Source organism: Caenorhabditis remanei, chromosome I (genome assembly GCF_010183535.1).
Source record: "Caenorhabditis remanei strain PX506 chromosome I, whole genome shotgun sequence".
NCBI classification, from domain to species: Eukaryota; Metazoa; Nematoda; class Chromadorea; order Rhabditida; family Rhabditidae; genus Caenorhabditis; species Caenorhabditis remanei.
Genome location: NC_071328.1, coordinates 2463387 through 2485713, shown reverse-complemented (window position 1 = coordinate 2485713; position 22327 = coordinate 2463387). Strand labels below are relative to the sequence as shown.

At 39.7% G+C, this 22327-nt stretch overlaps 6 protein-coding genes across 6 annotated transcripts; 3 read left to right on the top strand and 3 right to left on the bottom strand.

The window, feature by feature from the left end:
• Nucleotides 1-175: 175 nt before the first annotated feature.
• GCK72_000336 (uncharacterized protein) lies at nt 176-2305 on the bottom strand (the record flags this gene model as incomplete). The annotated part of the gene is made up of 4 exons (XM_053722422.1): nt 176-237; nt 287-338; nt 661-980; nt 1858-2305. 4 exons carry the CDS (start codon nt 2303-2305, stop codon nt 176-178), a joined length of 882 nt encoding a protein of 293 aa, XP_053591067.1.
• Nucleotides 2306-3245: 940 nt separating this feature from the next.
• Nucleotides 3246-3737, bottom strand: GCK72_000335 (uncharacterized protein; the record flags this gene model as incomplete). The annotated part of the gene is made up of 1 exon (XM_003099182.2): nt 3246-3737. One exon carries the CDS (start codon nt 3735-3737, stop codon nt 3246-3248), a length of 492 nt encoding a protein of 163 aa, XP_003099230.2.
• Nucleotides 3738-4814: 1077 nt separating this feature from the next.
• GCK72_000334 (uncharacterized protein) lies at nt 4815-5612 on the top strand (the record flags this gene model as incomplete). The annotated part of the gene is made up of 1 exon (XM_003099210.2): nt 4815-5612. The coding sequence occupies one exon, from the start codon at nt 4815-4817 to the stop codon at nt 5610-5612; it is 798 nt and encodes a 265-aa protein (XP_003099258.2).
• Nucleotides 5613-7941: 2329 nt separating this feature from the next.
• GCK72_000333 (uncharacterized protein) lies at nt 7942-8352 on the top strand (the record flags this gene model as incomplete). The annotated part of the gene is made up of 1 exon (XM_003099190.2): nt 7942-8352. One exon carries the CDS (start codon nt 7942-7944, stop codon nt 8350-8352), a length of 411 nt encoding a protein of 136 aa, XP_003099238.2.
• Nucleotides 8353-10129: 1777 nt separating this feature from the next.
• On the bottom strand, nt 10130-11668 carry GCK72_000332 (uncharacterized protein; the record flags this gene model as incomplete). The annotated part of the gene is made up of 3 exons (XM_003099201.2): nt 10130-10256; nt 10304-11128; nt 11586-11668. The coding sequence occupies 3 exons, from the start codon at nt 11666-11668 to the stop codon at nt 10130-10132; spliced, it is 1035 nt and encodes a 344-aa protein (XP_003099249.2).
• Nucleotides 11669-15218: 3550 nt separating this feature from the next.
• Nucleotides 15219-22030, top strand: GCK72_000331 (uncharacterized protein; the record flags this gene model as incomplete). Its single annotated transcript, XM_053722421.1, has 7 exons — nt 15219-15228; nt 15281-15393; nt 16443-16637; nt 17344-17515; nt 19216-19835; nt 20997-21116; nt 21755-22030. The coding sequence occupies 7 exons, from the start codon at nt 15219-15221 to the stop codon at nt 22028-22030; spliced, it is 1506 nt and encodes a 501-aa protein (XP_053591066.1).
• Nucleotides 22031-22327: the final 297 nt, after the last annotated feature.

The window sequence follows — 22327 nt, the reverse complement described above, 5'->3', positions numbered from 1 at the left end:
GCGCTCTACTGTGACCATTAGGGCCTTTGTGAAAATTCGCTGAGTGGCGACTCAGCGATACGGATTGGCGTTTAGTAGTTTGTAGTTTGTAGTTTACGATATATCAACAACTCCGTATCTTTTGAAAACGATTTATATGCAAATTTCGATGCGTAGCGACTCAGAATATGAGAGTTCACTGAGAAATCGACTCCGTCTTCTCCGCCGACGATCTCTTCGGTTTCGCCTTGCTGCGCTCTGCAAAAAAACTAGGGACGTTTCAAAACCGAGTCATTTTAAAACTCACTCTTCTTCTTCTTCGCCTTTGTGGTTTGTCTCGAGGCAGAGCTGGCGGCGGTCTGCAAATTTCAAGAATTTTTGAAAAAATCGATAAATTGTGTCATTTTGAAAAAAGTTTGCATCTGGCAGCCTAGAAACCCAAACTATCAGATTCAGCGTGAGAAGAGCTTTCAGAAAAGTATAATCACGCCCTGGTTTGCTCTCAATTGAGTCTCACCACGAAAACTACAGTAACCCAATTTAAAGGTGCATACCGTAGTTTCGTGGTGAGACCCAACTTGCTTCAAACCTAGTCATGATTATACTCATTTGAAAGCTCTCGACACGCTGATTCGGAATATATAGGTTTTTGGTTCTGCAAGAGCGCTCTACCGCACTTACCGAAACACTGGAAGCATTGGTACTCTTTGTCACATCCGATTTTTGATCTACAGTAGTTGTCGTGGGAGTCAGAGGAATCTCCGTGGCAGTTTTGACTCCAGATTCTGGAGCATCATCGTTCTTATTCTTCTGGACTTCTGGAGCCGTGGATTCTGGAGCCGTAGTCGAAGATTTTACCGTATCCTTTTGTAGTTCTTTTGCAGTTTGGGTGACGGAGGAAGGGGATTCTGGAGTGGACGGGGATTTACTCCTCTTTTTGCTTCTTTTCTTCGATTTTTTGGACTTTTTGGACTTTTTCGAAGAACAAGATTTGGAGGATTCTGGAAGGTTTAGAGATTGAGAAACTGAGACTGTGGAGACAGGGATGTTTCGAAACCGAGACGTTTTGAAACCACAATATATTTTTCCTTATTTGGACTTTTAGGCACCCCGGCGACACTTTGTTTCGTAATAGGACGTTTTGAAACTGGGACGTTTTCAAACTTTGCAGGTTTACACTTTGTGGGACATTTAAAAACTAGGACGTTTTACAACCGATGACAGTTTGTAACTGATTCTCGTTTAAAAACAATTAGGACGTTTTGTAACTAGTCATTTCGTAACTACGATGTTTTCTTACATGTAACTATAGAAATGAGCATTCCGGACACTTTGCAACTGGGACGTTTCGCAACTAGGACCATTTGCAACTACTTCAATGTAGTTTCAATACGGCGTGGTTGCGAAACGTCCCAGTTTAAAAACGTCCAATAACTGGACAAAAACTAATTCAGGACGTTTCGCAACTAAGCCGTTTTGCTACAATCTAGTTCCAAGTGACAAAGTTTCTAAATCTTGGGTTCTAAAACGTCCCATTGTGAAATTTTGCGGTTTCGAAACGTCTCGAGACGTTTTAAAACCCGGGACACTTGGAAACCGATACTAAAGTCCTGAAACCACGAAACACGTTTCCTGGAGACGTTTCGAAACCGAGATTAGCGTTGATTTCAAAATGTCTCCGGTTGTAAAACGTCCCGAGTTCCAAAACGTCCTGAAATCAGGAGAACCGTCATTGGGACGTTTCAAAATCCATAGTTTCGAAACGTCCCTGTTTTGAAATGTTCCCAAAACCAGGGTTTACAAACTGCTCACTTTTGGGTTTCAAAACGTCCCGGGTTTTGAAACGTCCCGGTTTGAAAACATCCCCAAACAACTAACTTTTCGATTTCTTCTCCTTTTTCGATTTCTTCGATTTCTTGGATTTCTCACTTGGCGTCTGGCGTTCCGTCGGCGCGGCTTCGAGTCTCTCCGATTTTCCGGCAATAACTCCACTGGAGAAGTTGTCCTTCGGTGCCAACATCACTGAGGTTACTGTGGTTTGAGCAGGAGCAGGAGGGGGCGTGGCCTCTGGAGCAGGAGGGGGCGGAGCCACGACGACCACGCCTTCAGAATTCAGATTCCTTCTGGAGGATCTTCTAGAAGAAGACGATGTTCGAATACTTGTACATTTCGTGTCGGTCTTTGCACACGTCTGTGTAATACTTAGGTAGAAGAGATAGGAGATCAAGGCGATGATGGCCAGAAGAATGTAGACGAGCATCGAGGAGGTGTCTATCTGAAAGGGATACGGTATGTATGCAGGAGGAGGAGAGCAACGGCGCTCCATTGAAACAGAGCGCAGTGGATCGTGATTGCTAGATGACTTACTCAGTGAACAACACTTTGACAGAATGTGAAAAGAGACAGACACGCTGATTCGAGGAATATTTGGAACTGATTTAGGGAATTTATTGATTGATTTTGGTATATGGGGAAGTAGAGCACGTGGAGAAGGGGCTTCACGTTTTTCATTTTCACACTGATTTCGATTTTATCGGTTTCGCGTCGTTGCGAAACGTCACAGTCGCAAAATGAGCTGTTGCGAAACGTCGCGAGTCATGTTTCAATTCTGTTGAGAAAGTGCGCTCTACTGATAAGCGAGATGTGTATGGTTACGGTTATACTTGTCAACCGGGCCGAAGCGGGTCGACACAGGCCGGCTCGTAACTCGCGTCAAAATGAATATTTTGGGCTGAAAAATATACCAAAATGTAGATCTCGACGAGTTCTATGTCCGTGACCTACTACGGGCCGGATGGCTATTCGTTAGTATGCCGCGGGCCGGGCTAGAATGGCTTTTTTGGCTATTTTCACGTTTTTTTGCACTTTTTCCCCGTTTCGGCCCGGTTGACAAGTATGGTTACGGTAGGCATGTTGGCGGTGCTCGGTCTATTAGAGAAAATACGTTACACCTTTTCTCTGATAACCGGGTTCCCAATCCCTTTTCAATGGTGGCACTGCACCGCCCGTCATTCTTCACCCCAGTGGCACTCCTTGCAGAAGGCCCTTTCCCTACGACTGATTTCTCATTCTCTTAGTATTTGAATAGACTTTCGAAAATATTTTGATGAGTTAGAGAGAAGAGACATAGAGATATCCCTTGTGCCGTGCGCCGCCCCTCATCTCCTACACCGGCGGCCGCACCACACAGAAGTTATGTCACCATTTCTTCCAAAACATAATCAGAAAGGTCGTTTTCAAATAGCACCGTCCATTTGAATAGACTTTCAAAAAAAACTAGTGGAGACGCAGAGATACTTTATGAAAGACCAGAAATGATTGGATTTTGTTGGATTTGTGGCCCTAAAGAGAGCCGTTGGGTTCGATGGTTGTGAATTCGATTCCATATCCTTCGGGAAGATGGTGACTCGTCTTGCATGGATTGCACACAAGTTGGTGTCTTCAAACAGTCCGACGAGATACGCCTCGGCGGCCTCTTGAAGAGCCATGATGGCGAGTGACTGGAATCGGAGATCCGCCGTTCGGAATCCCTGAGCAATCTCTCGGACGAGACGTTGGAATGGCAACTTGCGAAGCAGGAGATCCGTCGTCTTCTGATATTTCCTAATATCACGAAGAGCCACGGTGCCAGGACGGAAGCGATGAGGTCTTTTTTGTCCTCCCGTATGTGGTCGGGAAAAGCGAGCTTGCATAGTGCATAGCTGTTTTCGCGGTTTTCCTCCTGTCAATTTGCGGGCGGTTTGCTTGGTACGAGCCATCTTTGAGGTGTCGAATGTGAGGATTTGATGGTTTGCACTCTCTGTTTTATAACATAGTGGGGCGGAGCCTGAGACACTCCCCACAGAGACTCCGCCCCCTCAAGATTCAAATAAGAAAAGTGCAAACTCATAAAATGACCTCACTGTTAGTCAGAGAAAGCGGTGAGGGCCCGACGGCCACCCGACTAGAGATAAGGAAAGATTTGGAGGGCTTGCTAGACACGATTCAAATATGTATTTCTTTGTTGGTAGGGGAAAGGACGGTTTCGTTTGAAGATTGGCGAGGTGCCAGGGTTCATTAGGATGACACAGTTAAAAAATCGTTTCAGCAGAGTGACAAAACAAGAACTTGAAAATATGAGCTTGCTTGAGATCTGAAATTTGAAAAAGAGAGAAAACCTCCAAAAAATATCTGTAAACTTGAGTAACACACTTTTCAAGCTGATATTATTTAGGCGGATGCAGAAAGCGGAAAATATCAGAATTCCCAGCTGGGTGCTGTCTCTCCTATACTAGTTCTCTTCCACACACATACAACAGGTGCCCTTGATAATGCCACTGGGACCATCTGGACGAATGACCACTGGTGCATCTGGCTGACTCTGCTCTAGTCGACTAACCACATACAACTGTCCTTGGGGTGTCTTGATAATGCTTTGAGAAATCAATAAACATCGAGTGCGTACTAATGACTCGGCACCGCCCGTCACTGTTGCTATGAGCCGCATCAGGCTCTCAGACTGTCTATGTTTACATAGGTCTCATCTAGCATTCTGTCATCTCTTAGAAGTCAACCTCCATAGCCTGCGACGCGTACGCAACGTCCGTCCATCTTTTCTTCGATACCATTCTTGTCAGCTAACTACCTTTATTTCAGATCATGCCTAACAAAAAAGAAACATTCCCCCTGTGGAAACTACCGGATCTTCCACGAAAACTGGTTTTCCAACTAATCGATATCATTGATTTGTACGTTTTTCTTTGTTTAACACAGAATTGCGAGACCGCGCAACAGTTGGCGTGGTGCCAAAAGTTTAAATTGGCTAATTTCATCAATTTTTCAGACTGAAAATCTCAATGACCTCTCGACCAGTCCGTAAATTCTTAACCGCTTTCAAACCTCATCTCGTCGATCTCACCTGGAAATTCGATGACACTCATGCAATATCAAGAATGTCACTCGGAAGAACACCACCGTCCGAAACGTACATGTATCTCCAGTTGTATTTCCCCCGAGAAGACAAAACAATCAGTTACTACTTCACTAGCATCAGCTGGACTCGTATGATGCATGAAAGAGCCGTAAAATGGAAAGAAGGTGTCGTAATGAAGGGTATGTACAGGAAGGAAGGGTTCATGGTGGGCGGAAGAAAAAGCTGGCGACGTGCGGATCCTGGTACACCTGACTTGAAAATTATGGAGGAACTCTCCATACACCTCACTCAGATTCTCCGGATCAACTCGTTCAATGTCAAACATTTACGATTGAGTGAATTTGACTTTTTTGGATGTTTTGTCTGGAATATCACCAAGAAATTCAAGAAATTTGTTGCGAAAAACGTGGAAATCAATGAAGAATCCACTCGATTTATTCTGAAAGATTTGGAGATTGAGGATGTTGAAATAAAGGACTGCAAATGGATAACTATGAAAGACGTTATGGAATCTGAATCGAAAAGAATTAAAATAAAATTTCCGAATGATATGAATATCGATGAGTTGGTCAATATAGCGAACCAATGGAAAAGTGGAAATATCTTGAGAGATATGAAGTGTCTGAGCTTGGAAGGGAAGTATGACGTTGACAAAAGGCACTTACGAGATGAAGACATGGCTGAGTTCATCAAGAAAGTAGGAACTATTGGCAAAAGGTGAGAAGAAGTTGAAGGAGGTCAATTATCTAATTAAAGAGACTACAATCCGGGTGGACTATAGTAATCGGTATGGCTAGACGGTTCAGTGGTAGATATTTATTCGGATGCAAAATATAAGTAATATAAGTCAGATACAGCTAACGGGGTTACAGATAAAGATAGTGGGGGAATATAGATGGGGGTACGGTAGATGGGACGGCAGACGGGGGCAGCAGACGATGGGCAGCAGGTGAAGGTGATTGACAGAGGAGATGGTGATTCTCCTTCTCCAGAAGAGGGTGTAGATGAGGCGGCAGGTGTTCTTATATAGTGTTCCGTTTATCCAGTATTCCAGTTTTGCCGGTCGTTAAGGGCTTCGGTAGGTTGGGTAAGAGGCATTGTAGTATTAGGCTGGTGCATAAGTTTCTTTCTTTTTTTGAGGTTGAACTTTGACTCACGGTTTTTAGATACTGTGATTGTTTATCGACCCAAACTTTTTTGCATTCTAATGACCTTCTCAGTGGCTAACAAATACAGTTTTAAGTTGGTGCCTACACATTCCGCTCGTTAAAACGATGGTTTTTTCTGTGGTCAACCAAACGCCTATTTGGAAAGTTTTTTGGTTGTAGTCGACATTGGTATCAAATATTGACGATCTTAATGGGAAACTAAATGAAAGTTTTGAAAAAATACTTTATCTTGTTGTCACATTTTAGTTTTTGGTCAGAACGTTAAAGGCAAAAAAATTATGATCAGACGATTGAGAGCAACTAGAAATCATTGTTCAGCTACGTTCAAGCATATTACAGAAACATTTAAGAGAGCATTTAAGCCAAACTGTGTGTAAAAGTTAGAAGGCAACATGAGTAAGTGATTCCAGAAAAAAATGATGAGAAAACCATTCAATTAAGTGATAAAACGTGGGTCGCGTGTTTGCTATGATTTTTGTGCTTTTAAGAAATTTTGTGTAGTGGACCTGGGTGAAGTCTAGGTCTCTTCTCAACGCTTTCAAGCAAGGCAGAACTATCCCCTTACAAGTAATCAACAGTAGATACATTGCTCTAAAAATGTGCAAAAGATCTAGTGGATTGATTCAGAAGCACGAGTAGCAGGCTTCATCAAACTTAAAAATCACGTGATTTTGATGATGTTGACTTCGCGCTTCCTGTGAAAAAAAGCAAATTGCTTAATTATCTGAAACAATATAAATTCAGAAACGTCAATGCCTACTCTACTCAATAATGAACATTTCTACCGATCTTCTTATCTAGCGTTAAAAAAAAATCGAAAAAACTCACACATCCGTAAATTGCTGATCCTCGCCGTTCTTCAGCGACCGGCACTAAACTACAGTTGCTTAGTTCAAATCTCATTATTAATTTTTTAAACATAATTTTTCCAGCTTGTTTTAATTTTGAATAGATCACCCATTCTCGTCAACATTTTCTGAGAAAAAAATGGAGACGAAGAATGGTACCAAAAAAGGGTTCCTCAAGTATTTTGACTTGTCTACGGCTGAGATTAAGCAGATGGCAGACGTCATGTCGCAGGTATAATCACAATAAGTTATAGGTACTAAATAACTATATTTCTCATTATGTGAGTCATTAGCCTTCTAGAAATTTTATGACAAAAATGATCCAAAAAAAGAAAGAAACTTATGCACCAGCCTGATAGATTGTCGATTAATTAAGCACAGGTATTCGCCATAGAAAGGGAAACACGGCTTGTTCCTTTGTGGGAGATGACGGTGACGTAATCGTGTTCTGGTGATCAGTAATCGCGAGTAATTCCTGGTCGCGATACTAATCTCTATGTTTCAGAACTGATAGGTAGGAGAACTACAAAAGTGAAGTCAAACGAGATACGAATGGTAAAATTGCAATATTGTTCTTCTGTGGGCGTAAGCTGACTATAGCACTGAAAGAGACAGCTGACAAGAAAATTAATTGATGTTTCATTTCTTCCATTTGTTTCAATTTACAGATCACAAGCATGTTTATCTTTCCAAATTCTACTTCTGTCTCTTTGCTTTCGAATTATTTTTTAATTTCGTCATCCTAATAAACCCTGGCACCGCGCAAATCTTTCCCTTTCTCCTCCCAACATAGAAATACATATTTGAATCGTGTCTAGAAAGCCCTCCTAATCTTTCCTTATCTCTAGTCGGGTGGCTGTCGGGCCCTCACCGCCTTCTCTGACTACCAACGATGTCATTTTATAAGTTTGCACTATTCTTATTTGAATCTTGAGGGGGCGGAGTCTCTGTGAGGAGTGTCTCAGGCTCCGCCCTAGTATGCTATAAAACAGAGCGTGCAAACCATCAAATCCTCACATTCGACACCTTAAAAATGGCTCGTAACAAGCAAACCGCACGGAAATCCACAGGAGGAAAACCGCGAAAACAGCTATGCACTATGCAAGCTCGCTTTTCCCGACCACATACCGGAGGACTAAGGAGACCTCATCGCTTCCGTCCTGGCACCGTGGCTCTCCGGGAGATCAGGAAATATCAGAAGACGACGGATCTCCTGCTCCGCAAGTTGCCATTCCAACGTCTCGTTCGAGAGATTGCTCAGGGATTCCGAACGGCGGATCTCCGATTCCAGTCACTCGCCATCATGGCTCTTCAAGAGGCCGCCGAGGCGTATCTCGTCGGACTGTTTGAAGACACCAACTTGTGTGCAATCCATGCAAGACGAGTCACCATCTTCCCGAAAGATATGCAATTGGCTAGACGCATCAGAGGAGATAGAGCTTAGGCTGCTGATGGAATCGAATTCACAACCACCGAACCCAACGGCCCTCTTTAGGGCCACAAATCCAACAAAATCCAAATATTTCTGGTCTTTCATAAAGTATCTCTGCGTCGTCTCTCTATAGTTTTTTTGAAAGTCTATTCAAATGGACGGTGCTATTTGAAAACGACCTTTCTGATTATGTTTTGGAAGAACGGTGACGTAACTTCTGTGTGGTGCGGCCGCCGGTGTAAAAGATGAAGGGCGGTGCACGGCACAAGGGATATCTCTGTGTCTCTTCTCTCTAACTTCATCATAATATTTTCGAAAGTCTATTCAAATACTAAGAGAATGAGAAATCAGTTGTAGGGAAAGGGTCTTCTGCAAGGCAGGGGATGTTGAACTTTTGTGGAGTGCCACTGGGGTGAATAATGACGGGCGGTGCCGTGTCGGAAATTGGAAAAGGAGTGAGGAATCCGCTCTCACGTTTATCATCACGATGAGGTCAGAGCTACCAATGCAGCCGCGCTCTATTGACAAGAATGGCCGGTACAGTATGCACTTAAATTCGAATATTTACCGTGATGCAAAAAAGTACCATTATTGAAAATAGAGCGCGGCTGCATTGTTAGTTTGGCCTTCTGGTGCCAGCTCCGCCACTTCTACAAAGTCCTTCATCTTTAATGTGCCTAGGTAGGGTGTCGGGCTATTATTGACAAGGTTGCAAAAGCAAAACAATCATTCTTCGGTAGTAGTATAAGGGAAGATTTACATCAAACTTTATTGGAGAATTTCTGGTTTAAATTAAAAAAAAACAATATTTAATATTTAAAAAGTATATCGTTTAAGTATAAGTAGAATAAGTAGTTTAAGCAAAGAGACAGAAATGGAATTTGAAAAAATAAGCTTGTATTCTGTAGGGAAACATGGGATTTTGCTATTTCTTTAAACATTATCAATTAACTTTCTTGTCAGCTGTCTCGTTTAGATCTATAGACAGCTTACGCCCACAGAAGAACAATCTTGCAATTTGACCATCCGTATCTCGTTTGATATCACTTTCATAGTCCTCCAACCTATCAATTCTGAAACATAGAGATTAGATACCGTAAAAACTGTATTTGAGGTGCATGCAACTCTATTGTTCAACGGGTCCGTCGGAGTGCAACTCTATTAGAGGGGCACTTCAAATTAAGGGGCACCTCAAACACAGTTTTTACGGTAAGTACAGTCAAAAACTTTCGGACGGGTCGAGAGGTCATTGAGATTTCAAGTCTGAAAAATTAATACATGAGTCTATACGATTAACAAGGGAAGCCTTTGGAGACGCCACTTTTAAACGACCTATAAATTTGGGCAAATGTCCATGTGACCTTTCCTACTATTATTTAAAAGAGAAGGAACTCAGAATTCTGTGAAATGTAGAAGACGACGGGCGGTGGTGCGGAGTCATTAGTACTCACTCGATGTTTATTGAAAACTATGAGCATACTCAAGACACCCGAGGACAGTTGGATGTGAGTGTGTCGACTAGAGCACAAAACAAATGAGTCAGCCTGTGGCCTTCCGTCCAGATGGTCCCGGTGATGCTACCGAGGGCACCGGTTGTATGTCTGTGGAATACATTAACAGAAATAGCACTGGAGAGACACTTCACCGGCCGGTGCATCGGATGAATTGACTTCCGATGTTACATCCCTAAGGAAAAGCAATTTTAATTTGCCATCAACCATAACCATCGTCACTTTTATTCAAACTCAAAAATAATTATACAACAACATCAATTATTCTTCAATCGTTATCAATTAACTTTCTTCTCCGTTGCCTCCTTCAGATCCAGAGTCATCTGACGTCCACAGAAGAACAATCTCGCCATTTGACCATCCGTATCTCGTTTGATATCGTTTTCAAAGACATTCCTATCAGATCTGAAACATAGAGATTAGTTAAGTGACCTCCTTCAACTTCTTCTCACCGTTTGCCAATTGTGCCCAGTTTTTTGAAGAACTTTAGCCTGTAATGCTCTTGTAAGAGCATTTTCTCCACGTCAAAGGGTCCTTCTAAGCTCAGAGACTTCATATCTCTCAAGATATTTCCACTTTTCCATAGGTTGACAAGTTTGACCAACTCATCAACATTCATATCATTCGGAAATCTTATTTTGATCTTTTTAGATTCAGATTCCATGACATCATCCATAGAAATCCATTTACAATTCTTCATTATTTCAACATCCTCAATCTCCAAATCATTCAGAATGAATCGAGTGGCTTCTTTATTGATTTCCACGTTTTTCGCAACAAATTTCTTGAATTTCCTCGTGATATTCCAGACAAAACATCCAAAAAAGTCAAATTCACTCAATCGTAAATGTTTGACATTGAACGAGTTGATACGGAGAATCTGGGTGAGATGTGTGGAGAGGTCCTCCATAATTTTCAAGTCAGGGTTTCCGGGATCCGCTCTTCGACAGTCATCTCTTCCACCCACCATGAATCCCTGCCGTTCATACATTTCCCTTTTGTCCATACACTTCATTACGACGTCTTCTTTCCAGTTTACAGCTCTCTCCTGACTGGAACGAGCCTTGTTTTTCCCAACAAAGTAGTAGGTGATTTCTTGTTTGCTAAAGGGGAAATACAGTTGGAGGTACATGTACGTTTCGTACGGTGGTGGTCCAACAACTCTATATCTACGTATTGCTTGAGAGTCATCGAATTTCCAGGTGAGATCGACAAGATGTGGTTTGAAGGCAGTTAAGAATTTACGGACCGGTCGAGAGGTCATTGAGATTTCCAATCTGGAAATTGAAGGTGTACACCAGAGTTGCATGGAAGTAAACTCGGAAGTTAGACGGAAGTGAGTTTAATCACAATATGAAACGGACTGCAAAAATATGAAGTGAATACGTTTTATTGATGGTATTACTACCTTTCGAGCATGAAAATTCCAACATTTTACCTATCCCCTACCGGTAGACTTGAAAAAAAGAGTTGATTTTGAAACCCGGAATATCCCGGAAGTCGGAAGTCGGAAGTGAAGACTTTTTCGGGTCTACAGGTAGAAGATAAGTAAAATGTTGGAATTTTCTATGCTCGAAAGGTAGTAATACCATCAATACAACGTATTCACATCATATTTTTGCCGTTTGTTCCATATTGTCGAAATAAAACTCACTTCCGTCTAACTTCCGAGTTTACTTCCATGCAACTCTGGTGTACATGCAGCCTAGACCAAAATTTAGACCGAAAACTTACAAATCAATAATATCGATTAGTTGGAAGACCAATTTCCGAGGAATCTGCGGCAGATTCCACAGTGGGAATGTCTCGTTTGACATGGTCTGGAATGACGGTAAAAGGTTATCAGACAATAATGGTTACGAAGTACGCGACGCAGCGCACGCTACGCAGGCTATGGAAATTGACTTCTAAGAGATGACAGAATGCTAGATGAGACCTATGTAAACATATGCGCAGTCTGAGAGCCTGATGCGGCTCATAGCTACAGTGACGAGCGGTCATTAGTACGCACTCGATATTTATTGATCGCTCAAAACATAATGAGGTCAATCGATAAGTGCAGTCCAAGAGAGTCAGCCAGATGCATCTGATGAGTACTGTGGTCATCTGTCCAGATGGTCCCAGTGACATCACCGAGGACACAGTACCCCGCTGGGATATTCTCTCGGCGTAAAGAGAGGATCGTTAGCTTTTTGACGAAGTGAGATCTGGGTCAAATGTCCAAGAACCTCTGATATGAGGGAATTTTTCGAATCACCGTAACCATCAGAATCCCGCTTTCCGTCTTCTGCATTCCGATGAACTCTGTTTCAGGGCGTGTTTGCCTAGTTAGCTGGGGCTCATCGTGCCGAAATCGCTGGCAACAAGGAAATTCGAAACAAAGGTAATCTGGGAGTATGTTTCAGAATGTTTGGAATGTTATGGACCACAGTTATTCACAAAACCCTAGAAACTTTTCCCCCATGCCTTTGAATCTTTCAGTCGGCAACTTCACAAACGTTCCCAAGTTGTTCCTCTTACTGAGAAACCTTGACCAGCGTAAGCAATCCCTCCTCCACTCAAAGGTGTACTGTGAAAAAAATAAAGTTTGGCCAAGGATTTTCAAAAAAAATTTTCGCGCCCAAAACACTTTAGTGCATTTGTGAACTAAAGCGTTATGGGCGCGAAAATTTTTTTTGAAAATCCTTGGCCAAACTTTATTTTTTTCACAGTAAGTATTACACAAATCATCGCGCTCATGTGAACTCTCTCTCTCTCTCTCTTCCCCATCTCTTCTTCTTCTTCCGACAAAGACAAAAATAACGGATAGTTTTATTATTTTACTCGTATGGTGTCTGTTTGCATTATTGGCGCCATTTTTTGGTTGACGGCCGATGGTCACCCGCCATCGTGAGGACGAGAGGTTTTTTGTGGTTTTATGAGTTTTAATTGTGATTTTTATTAATTAGAACATAGACTGCTCTCACAGTGTCAAATTTAGTCCATATGAATTCAAATTATTATTTTCCCGCGAAACCGGAAGTCCGGTGGAGCGCGTTTGCTTACGACTTGGCACGTTGCCAATTGAGTCGCCACTCAGCATAGTGCTTATAACATGGACACAATAAGACGAACGATAGGGAGTCAAATATTTCGAATGAAGCTAACTTTTCTTCCATTATACTCGCTATTTTCGATAAAACTTCGCACAAAAAATATCGAATTCATTAAAAAACAGTAAAATACACATTTTTAACATTTTTTTGGATACATTTTTTGAATTTCGCGCTAATTTTACGCTATTTTTTTTTGGAGCGCAGTTGCTTCATATTTACATTCTATGACCCTGTGTGCTCTTACAACCGCGCTCCACCGAAATTACAACAAATCACAGGGGTGCAAAACGCAAGGTCGCTTAAACGCGCTCCGTCGCTCAGCGGTTGGCACGGTGCCAAAAACTGACTTGGCTGAGTGCCCAGTTCAAGTTTAGCGTGTGTTTGTTGTATATTTTGATGAAAAACGCGACGCACACGCATCGCGACTCGGCCGGTAATTTCAAAACTTTTCGTTGCGGACCTTACGCCTCGCACCCCTGTGACAAATGACATTTTTCAAGGGAATTTCGGTAGAGCACAGTATAGCTGTGCGAGGCGTAAGGTCTCTTAAACGCGCTCCGTCGTACAACGGTTGGCACGGTGCCAAATTCAAATTTTGCGTTGTTTTGTCCTATCTTTCAATTTGAACCGCGACGCGCACGCAACGCGGAAAAGGGTTCTTGAAGAATTCAATTTTTTTCAAATTACATTAATTTTTTTCCAGAACTTAGACAACTTTCTCAATTAAAAAATCTTTTTTTTTCGAGTTTTTCAACACCAAAAATTTTTGGTGTTGAAAAACTCGAAAAAAAAAATTTTTTAATTGAGAAAGTTGTCTAAGTTCTGGAAAAAAATGCTTTGAAAAAAAACATTTGCAAAAACCCTTTTTTCACCCGATTTCTCCCCTACCGTAATCCAAAAAACCTGCATATCAAACTTTAAAAACTGGTTTTCGGGTAATATTTTGCATTTTTTGAACTTAATTAATTTTTTTAAATTTTTTCCAGAATTCAGATTAAAAAAAACAATTTTAAGAATAATTATTTTGAATAATTTAACCCCAAAAACCCCATTTTTTAATGAAAAATCAATTCTAGACCCGATTTCTCCGCTACCGTAACCCGACAGACCTGCACATCAAACTTTCAAAATTCAAACAGTTTTTTATTGTTTCGACCATGTTTTAGGCTGTTTTTTGGTGTTTTTCAATGTTTTTTCTTCTGAAAATCTTGAAAAAATGTGAATTTTAATTATTTTGAGTTGTTTTACCACGTTTCCTTCTGAAATAATCCAGAAAAAAAACGAAAAAATGAGATTTTTTGCTAAAAACTCAAAAATTCTTTTTTTTTCGCAAAAATCGGTATTCAAAAATCTTGTTTCAATGATTTATATGGTTTATCAAAGTTTTCAGCATGGAAACTTGGGAAAATTGCAAAAAAATCAAAGAAATTTGGTATTTTTCTACCAAAACGTCGATTTTCTGGAAAAATGAACGAAAATCCCTGTCTCTTGTCATTTCTTCAGTGAGAATTATCGGAAAATGTGAATTTCATCGAAAATAACTTAAAAATTGATACTTTTCAGCAAAAAAACCACTGAATTCGGTATTTTTCAACCAAAAAATCGATTTTTAAAAAAAAATTTTAAAACATGATGTTTTTCCCGAAAATTTCGACAAAATTCAACATATTTTGTTTCAAAACCCTCAAAAATAAGCGAAAACCTTTTATTTTGTCTTTTTATCGCAAAAAATGAAATAAAATGTGAATTTTCTTCAAAAAATTGGTTTTTTCACCCGAAATTTTTGTTTTTCGTTTAAATTTGAAAACAAAACCCCTGTTGTTTGTCGTTTTTCCAAACGAAAGTGTTAAAAATCTGGATTTTACCGAACTTACTCAGAAATTCGACAAAATTCATCAAAATTGGAGTTGGAAAATCGATAAAAGTCGGTATTTTTCAACCGAATACTCGATTTTTCCAAAAAATCTTTATTTTGTTTATTTTATAACAAAAATAGTGCATTTTCTTCAAAATTCGGCAATTTTTTATCAGAAAACCACCCAAATTGTGTATTTTTCTACCAAAAACGTTATTTTTCGCCTTCCCCGTCGTCTCTCCCTTATTTTTCGTCTACTTCTCTATTTCTCCGTTTTTCTCGTTCTCCCTCTTCTTTTTTCGAAAAACAAATCCATTTTCTTCAGTTTTTTCCTTCGATTTCTCCTTTTATTCACCTCTTCAATAAAATAATTTAATTTAATTTAATTTTCAGAATCTACTTCATTCATAGACCGAAATGGATGAAGGTTTGTGCTGAAAATAAGTATTTTTTGACTGAAAATAACGAAATAATTCCAGATTTCGACAAAAACGAGCTGACAGAGCAACTCATCAATTTGAAAAAAGTTGTTAGTGAGAAAGCTGAGAATGTTGATTTGACAGAGAAACAGCTCGACAATTTTCAGCAATTTGTAAGGGAAATTTTTTGGAATTTTCAGACTTTTCAAGGCCCGGAAAGCTCGAAAAGACCCGAATTTCAAAAAAATATACTAATTTTTTGAAATTTTTCATCGAAAATGTAGATTTTTGACTTGATTTTTATCAAAACCTTGAAAATTACACTTTTTCAGTCCAAAATATGATTTTTCATCAAAAATACTGAAAAAGTCCAATTTTTCGCTCGATTTCCACTGAAACCCTGTCAATTTACTGGTTTTTTGAAGCGTTTGAACAGTTTTTCTTTAAATTCTGCGGAAAATTGACGAATTTTCATATGTTTTTGACTGAAAATTGCGAATTCCCGGCTTGACTTGATTTGACTTGATTTTTAAGAAAACCTTAGAAAATGAACGTATTTCCGTAGCAAAATGCTGATTTTTCGGTCAAAAGTATGGATTTTCCACTCGATTTTCTCTGAAAATCTGAATTTTCCTCATTTCTGCGAAAAATTGACGAATTTTCACATATTTTTGACCTAAAATCGCGAATTCTTTACAAAATGACTATTTAACGAGAAAATTACTTTTTCACAAGAAAAATATAGACTTTTTACTTGATTTTTAACAAAACCTTGGAAAAGGAACGTATTTCTGTAACAAAATACTGAAATGTGAACATTTTTCGATTATTTTTCAGAATTTTTTCGCCTTTTTCGCGAAAAAATTCGAAAATTTTCAAAAATTTGAATTTTGAAGTTTGGCGCCAAGTACCTAAGGGCCTCAACACGGAGTCTGGGGGTGAGTACAGAAATCAAACGCGCTCCACTAGACAGTGGCGGCAAATTCAAATTTTTTAAAATAATTTTTTGAAAATTTCAAATTTTTTCGCGAAAAGGTAACATTTTCGACAATCATTCAGAATTCGAAGAAATTCTGAAAATTTTCGAAATTTTCACATTTTCGTTGAAAAATTTCAAAAATTTCATATTTTTGATTAAAAAAATTGGTTAATTTGTGAAAACCGGGCCTCGACAAGTATGAGATTTTTCAATTTTTCTACAAAAAAAATTCAATTATTTTAGTTCGAAAGTGTCAATCAAAAAGTGCGCCAGATTCGAACAGTTCGAGCCGCTCGAATCAAGGCGGAAAACGAGAAAAAGGTTGAGGAAGAGAGGAAAAAAACCGAATACGCAGCGAGAGAGAGGGCAATAATTGCACACGAAAATCAATTGGAAGAAGCAAGGCAACGGTTGGAACAGTCGGTTTTTGATGTGTCGGTAAGTACGAAATTAACAGATTTTCAGGGGAATTCGAGCGAAAATTTGGATTTTTTGAGTATTTTTGGTGGGAAATCATCTTTTCGACCGAATTTTCAGCATTTTTTCAACAAAATTGCGGAAAACAGATAATTTTAAATGGAAAAATCCATTACAAAGTAGCTCAAATTCGGTATTTTTGACCAATAACTCGATTTTCTTTTTAAAAAAATCAACGGTAATCTACGATTTCTAGCAGAAATCGCTCCTGAACACTTGTTAAAACTATTTTTTCGATGATAAAAGTAATTTTTCACGAATGCCAAGATATATTTTCCCTGTTAGAAGTCCACGCCTCTTACAACTGCGCCCTACTGCAAACGAGAGTGTATCGGCGAGAGACGCAGAGTTTTTTCTCGCGCCGACACAGATTTTCACTGTTTTTGACCTATTTTCGGAAAAATTATTATGAAAAATAGCGAAAATAGGTTAAAAACTGTGAAAATCTGTGTCGTCGCGAGAAAAAACTCTGCGTCTCTCGCCGATACTCTCACGGCACAGTCCTTACAACTGCGCTCCACCGAAATGCCCCTTAAAAATGTCTCTTTTTCTCTGAGTCTCTCAATTTCGCACACTATTTTCTCGCGGTTTCGGTAGAGCACGGTTGTGAGAAGAGGGCTGTGCTTATGTGTTACTGCATATTTTCAAAACTCCTTCCCATTTCCAGGCCACCTCGATAAAATCGGAAACACCACCTCTGAACAATGAGTCATTGTTAAATACCTCCCCTGAGGACACAGAAATCGAAGACGCTGAAGTCGACGGATCAGAGCCCGCGAATCCGACGTCTAACGATCCGCACGTGGATTTCTTGTCATTTATTCAAGCAGATGGAGCTTGTAAGTCGGATAAAATCAAGAATTTGCTGAAATTTGGCTTTTTGTTAATTTTTCACCGTATTTTCATTCAAAAAAGTCGAAAATTCTGAGTTTTTGGCTCTGTAAGCGCGCGATTTGGCTGACAAAAAAGAGTATTTTTTTGCTCATGGAATCAAATTTTGCTGAAAATTCCATCATAAACCATTTCAACATTGAGAATTTCGTTTGTGCAATTAGAATCAGTCAACATAGGCTGATTTTGATTGCACAAATGAAATTCTCAGTTTAGAAATGATATACGGTGGAAACTCCAGCCATAATTTGATTTCCCTGACACGTTTCTCACCGAAATTTCCAGAAAAATAGTATTTTTTGCTAATGGAATCGAATTTTGCTAGAATTTTTACCGTGTACCATTTCTACACTGAGAATTTCATTTGTGAAATCAGAATCAGCCTATTTTGATTGCACAACTAAAATTCTCAGCATTGAAATGGTTTATGATGAAATTTCCAGCAACATATGTACCGAATCTATCGCCGAAATTTCCATTTTCCAGATTTGATGCTCTCAAAACAAGAATTCGCGCCAAAACTGAAGTTTAAAATAGTAAAAGTTCTGAGTTTTCAGACGCCAAAGCGCGGATGAATGCACCGAATTAGTTGTGTATCTGAAAAATCAGATATCCGGCATTCGCTGATCACTTTTAGTCTATCTACAGTGTCCAAGAACTTGAAAATTCAGATTTTCTGCTGCCATTTTACTGTAAAATAGCTAAAATGGCGAAAAATGAGTTGCGAAGCTTTAGAATTCCCGAAAGGAAATTGCTCATATTAAACAACAATAACTCTAGCCAATTTTGATTTAAAAAAAGTGCATTTTTCGCTGGAAATTCCATCATAAACCATTTCAACACTGAGAATTTCGTTTGTGCAATTAGAATCAGTCAAAATAGGCTGATTCTGATTGCACAAATGAAATTCTTACAGTAGAAATGATTTACGGTGGAATTTCCAGCCAAAATTTGATTTCCCTGACACGTTTCTCACTGAAATTTCCAGAAAAATAGTATTTTTTGCTAATGGAATCAAATTTTGCTGGAATTTCTACCATAGATCATTTCTACTCTGAGAATTTCATTTGTATGATCAGAATCAGCCACACTGGGCTGTATAGCTTCCAGCAAAATGATTCTGATTGAACACATAGAATTCTCAGTGTCGAAATGGTTTATGACGGAATTTCCAGCAAAATTTGTTTCTCTGACACCATTTTTACCGAATCTATCGCCGAAATTTCCAGAAAAAAAGTAATTTTTGCTCTTGGAATCGAATTTAGCTGGAATTTCTACCATAAACCATTTCAACACTGAGAATTTCATTTGTGTGATCAGAATCAGCTTTCTGATTGCACAAATGAAATTCTCAGCGTGGAAATGATTTATAGTGGAATTTCCAGCAACATATGTACCGAATCTATCGCCAAAATTCCATTTTCCAGCTCATGGAATCAGAAAAAGTTGGGAAAACTCAAAAATTTACTTTTCCACAATGTTTCAGTCCTTTTCAATCGGAAAATCGTCTAATTTTGGGCAAAAATCGGTTTTTTTTGTCGATTTTTCGGTGGAATAATTAGAAAAATGTGTCGAAAAAGTGATTTTTTTCCCAAAAAAAGTTGAAAAACGTAAAAAAACATTTTTCATCGAATGGTGTAATTTCCAGATTTGATGCTCTCAAAACAAGAATTCGCGCCAAAACTGAAGGAGGACATCAAAAACGAGCGAATCGGCTATCCACTCGGTGTCGCCTACGACGAAATCATCAAATTGTGGTTGGTTTGTGATAGAGACAACAGTAAAGTGCTGCTAATCAATACGAAGAAACAAGCGGTGAACATATGTGATGCGATATCCCATCCAACAGCTCTAATTATCTACGAAGAAGGAAAATCGGCGGCGATTTTGTGTTCGACAGACGCTCGGAACAATCATATGATATATATATACCACTACAGTGTCGCTGAACCATTCCTTCAGACATTTGCAAGTTTTGAGGATCCCATTTATGATATCAGATTCCAACTGAGAGGAATCGCAAAGTCCGACGGCAAGAATCTGTTGTCAATCGAGAATGCGCCGAGAGGAAAGAGACTTAGAGTATTCAAACGAGAAGTTGGAGGAAAAGGATTCGAGATTCCTGGTGCGGCGAGCCCGAGTTTCCTGGCCACATACCGGACGACTGTCGCGGTTTCTGATCTTGGAAACAATAAAGTTTACATTATAAATTTTGACGATAAGGATTGGAGCAATATCTCGTTTAATCCGATTCGTGTCATTGAAGCTGTTAGTTTTTGGTTAAATTTACAGTGGAATCTTCTTGGGAAAACTCCTATTAGCAGTCCACACCCTCTTACAACTACGCTCCACCGCAAACGAGAGAGTATCGACGAGAGAGACGCAGAGTTTTTTATGGCGCCGACACTGATTTTCACAGTTTTTGACCTATTCTCGCAATTTGTCGTAATAATTTACCGAAAAATTATGAAATACAGCGAAAATAGGTCAAAAACAGTGAAATTTTGCCTAGGCGCCAAAAAAACTCTGCGTCTCTTACCGTTACTCTCTCGTTTGCGGTGGAGCGCAATTGTAATGAAAATGCTCCGCTAATAATCAATCTCATAAAAAGTGAAGGCGACTCATCGAAGTTCTTGATTACGGTATCTTGATAGAAGCGTGGCTCACCTAAAATTCAAAGTTGAGAGCTGAAAAGCATATAAAAATGTAAATCTCGGCAAGTGCCATGTATCTCGCAAACCAAACCGAAATGGCCCTTAGCGTAACTTGTTTAAAACTAATTCTTATAAGCTGAATCAAAGCCCGGCCACTGAATAGATTTTACAGCGGTTCTCTATAGTGAGCATAGTGAAAATAAAAATAGACTTGTGTAGAACTCGCTGAGATCTACAATTTTACAGGTTGATCAATTCCTAACTGTCGTTTTGAAGCGAGTTATCTCAAGGTCCGGATCCGGCCCGCTTGCAAGTACGCCGAGATCCATATTTTGGTATATTTTTCAGCTCAAAAGAATTCGTTTTAAACGACTAACGCCAAGGCCCGTCTCGACTCGGTTTGAAAGTATGATACATAGAACTCTCCGAGATCTCCATTTCGGTATATTTTTCAGTTCATAACTTTGAGTTTTAGATGAGCCACGCTTCTAATCAGGGATGTGCCCGGGTGGCGTTGAGCGCCTCGCATTTTCAGCCGAAATTTGAAAATGCGACGAGAAAGAGTGTGTGAAATGGAGAGACGCAGACACACGCTCTCGATTTTACACTCTCTCTCTCGTCGCATTTTCGCCCACTTTGAAATCTTTCAGCGCCCAAAGCGCCTCCATAGGCACATCCCTGCTTCTAATGATGCGCCTTCACTTTTTATGAGATTGATTTGGAGAGTTCTCCAGGAAAACTTTGTGAACAGAAATTGCAAAAAGAACAGTTTCAGACCAACGATCTCGCGTGTCGAGATCTCGCCAACGTCGCCGGATTCAAATTTGTCGCTGGAATGCAATTCGATACGAACGGTTATCTGCTGATCGGTGATGCTAAAGGACACTCGATTAAGGTATATCGGATGGAAAATCCACTAAAATTTTAGGAGGCTTTAGTCAATTCGAATCTGAAAAGTGTGAAAAATTAGCCACAGAGCGCACTTGCAAATAAATTCAGAAATCGTCTAAAAACATTTAATAAAGAGGTTTTCAAGCACGCTGATTTCTAAAATCATAGTCGGTTTTCTTGAAAACTTCTGAAATTCGAGTTATTTCAGTTCTGAATTCCAAAATGATCCAATTTAGAAAATTCAAACCGGAATATCTCGATTTCCAGATGTTTCTAAAAGAAGCGACTATGATTTTCGAAATCAGCATGTTTGGAAGTACCTGTTCCCATGGGTTTTCGACAATTTCAGAACATTGAAGCAAGCGCGCTCCATTGCTAATTTAGAGGTTTCAACGCGAAATTTCTCCTATTTTTGGGATAAATAGTCAATGTACCAATAACCAAAAAAATTTGTAAATTTTCGGCCAATTTCGCTAAAATTCTCATTAGAGCGCACTTGCATCAAAATTATGAAATTGTCTAAAAACTTGGGTATAGAGGTTTTCAAGCATGCTGATTTTGAAAATCATAGTGATTTTCCATTAAACTTCTGGGAAATTCAGCAAATCGGAAAAATATCCAAAAAATTCAAAACTATTCCAGCTCTTCGACACCGACTACAACTTCCTTCACCGTATCTCCAGTGACTTTGTCCTTCCCTACGTCTCCTCCTTCTACGTGAACAAAGCGGGAGAATGTATTCTACTCGACGTTCAGAATTATCGTGAACGTCTGATGTGGGTGAAGATGTCGTCGATTCCTCAGATATTGGATTGGGTGTCACCGCCCGGTGGCGGAGGGGGCGGAGCCTCCTCGGCGTCCTCGTCGTACCAAGGAAGACCACGCCGCGGTGGATATCAGCAGCATCGACAATATTAAATTTCTTCTCTTTTGAATTTTATTTATTCGAATTTCACATGTTGACATTTTTCTTTGTTCTTTTTGTTCTTTTTGTTCTTTTCACTTCGCATGTCGATTTACGTGTATCTGTCGATTTACGAGGTGTCGATTTACGCGCTCCCCGTAAATCTACACAACCCATCGCAAAATCTCAAAATCTCAAGTTTTATTCAATTTTTTCTGTTCAATTTTTCTAATAAATCTGTGTCTGCGCCGCCCGGCGAGCGGAGTCATATGTTCAATCGATAGAACTATGACTAATTCCCCCCCCCCCTT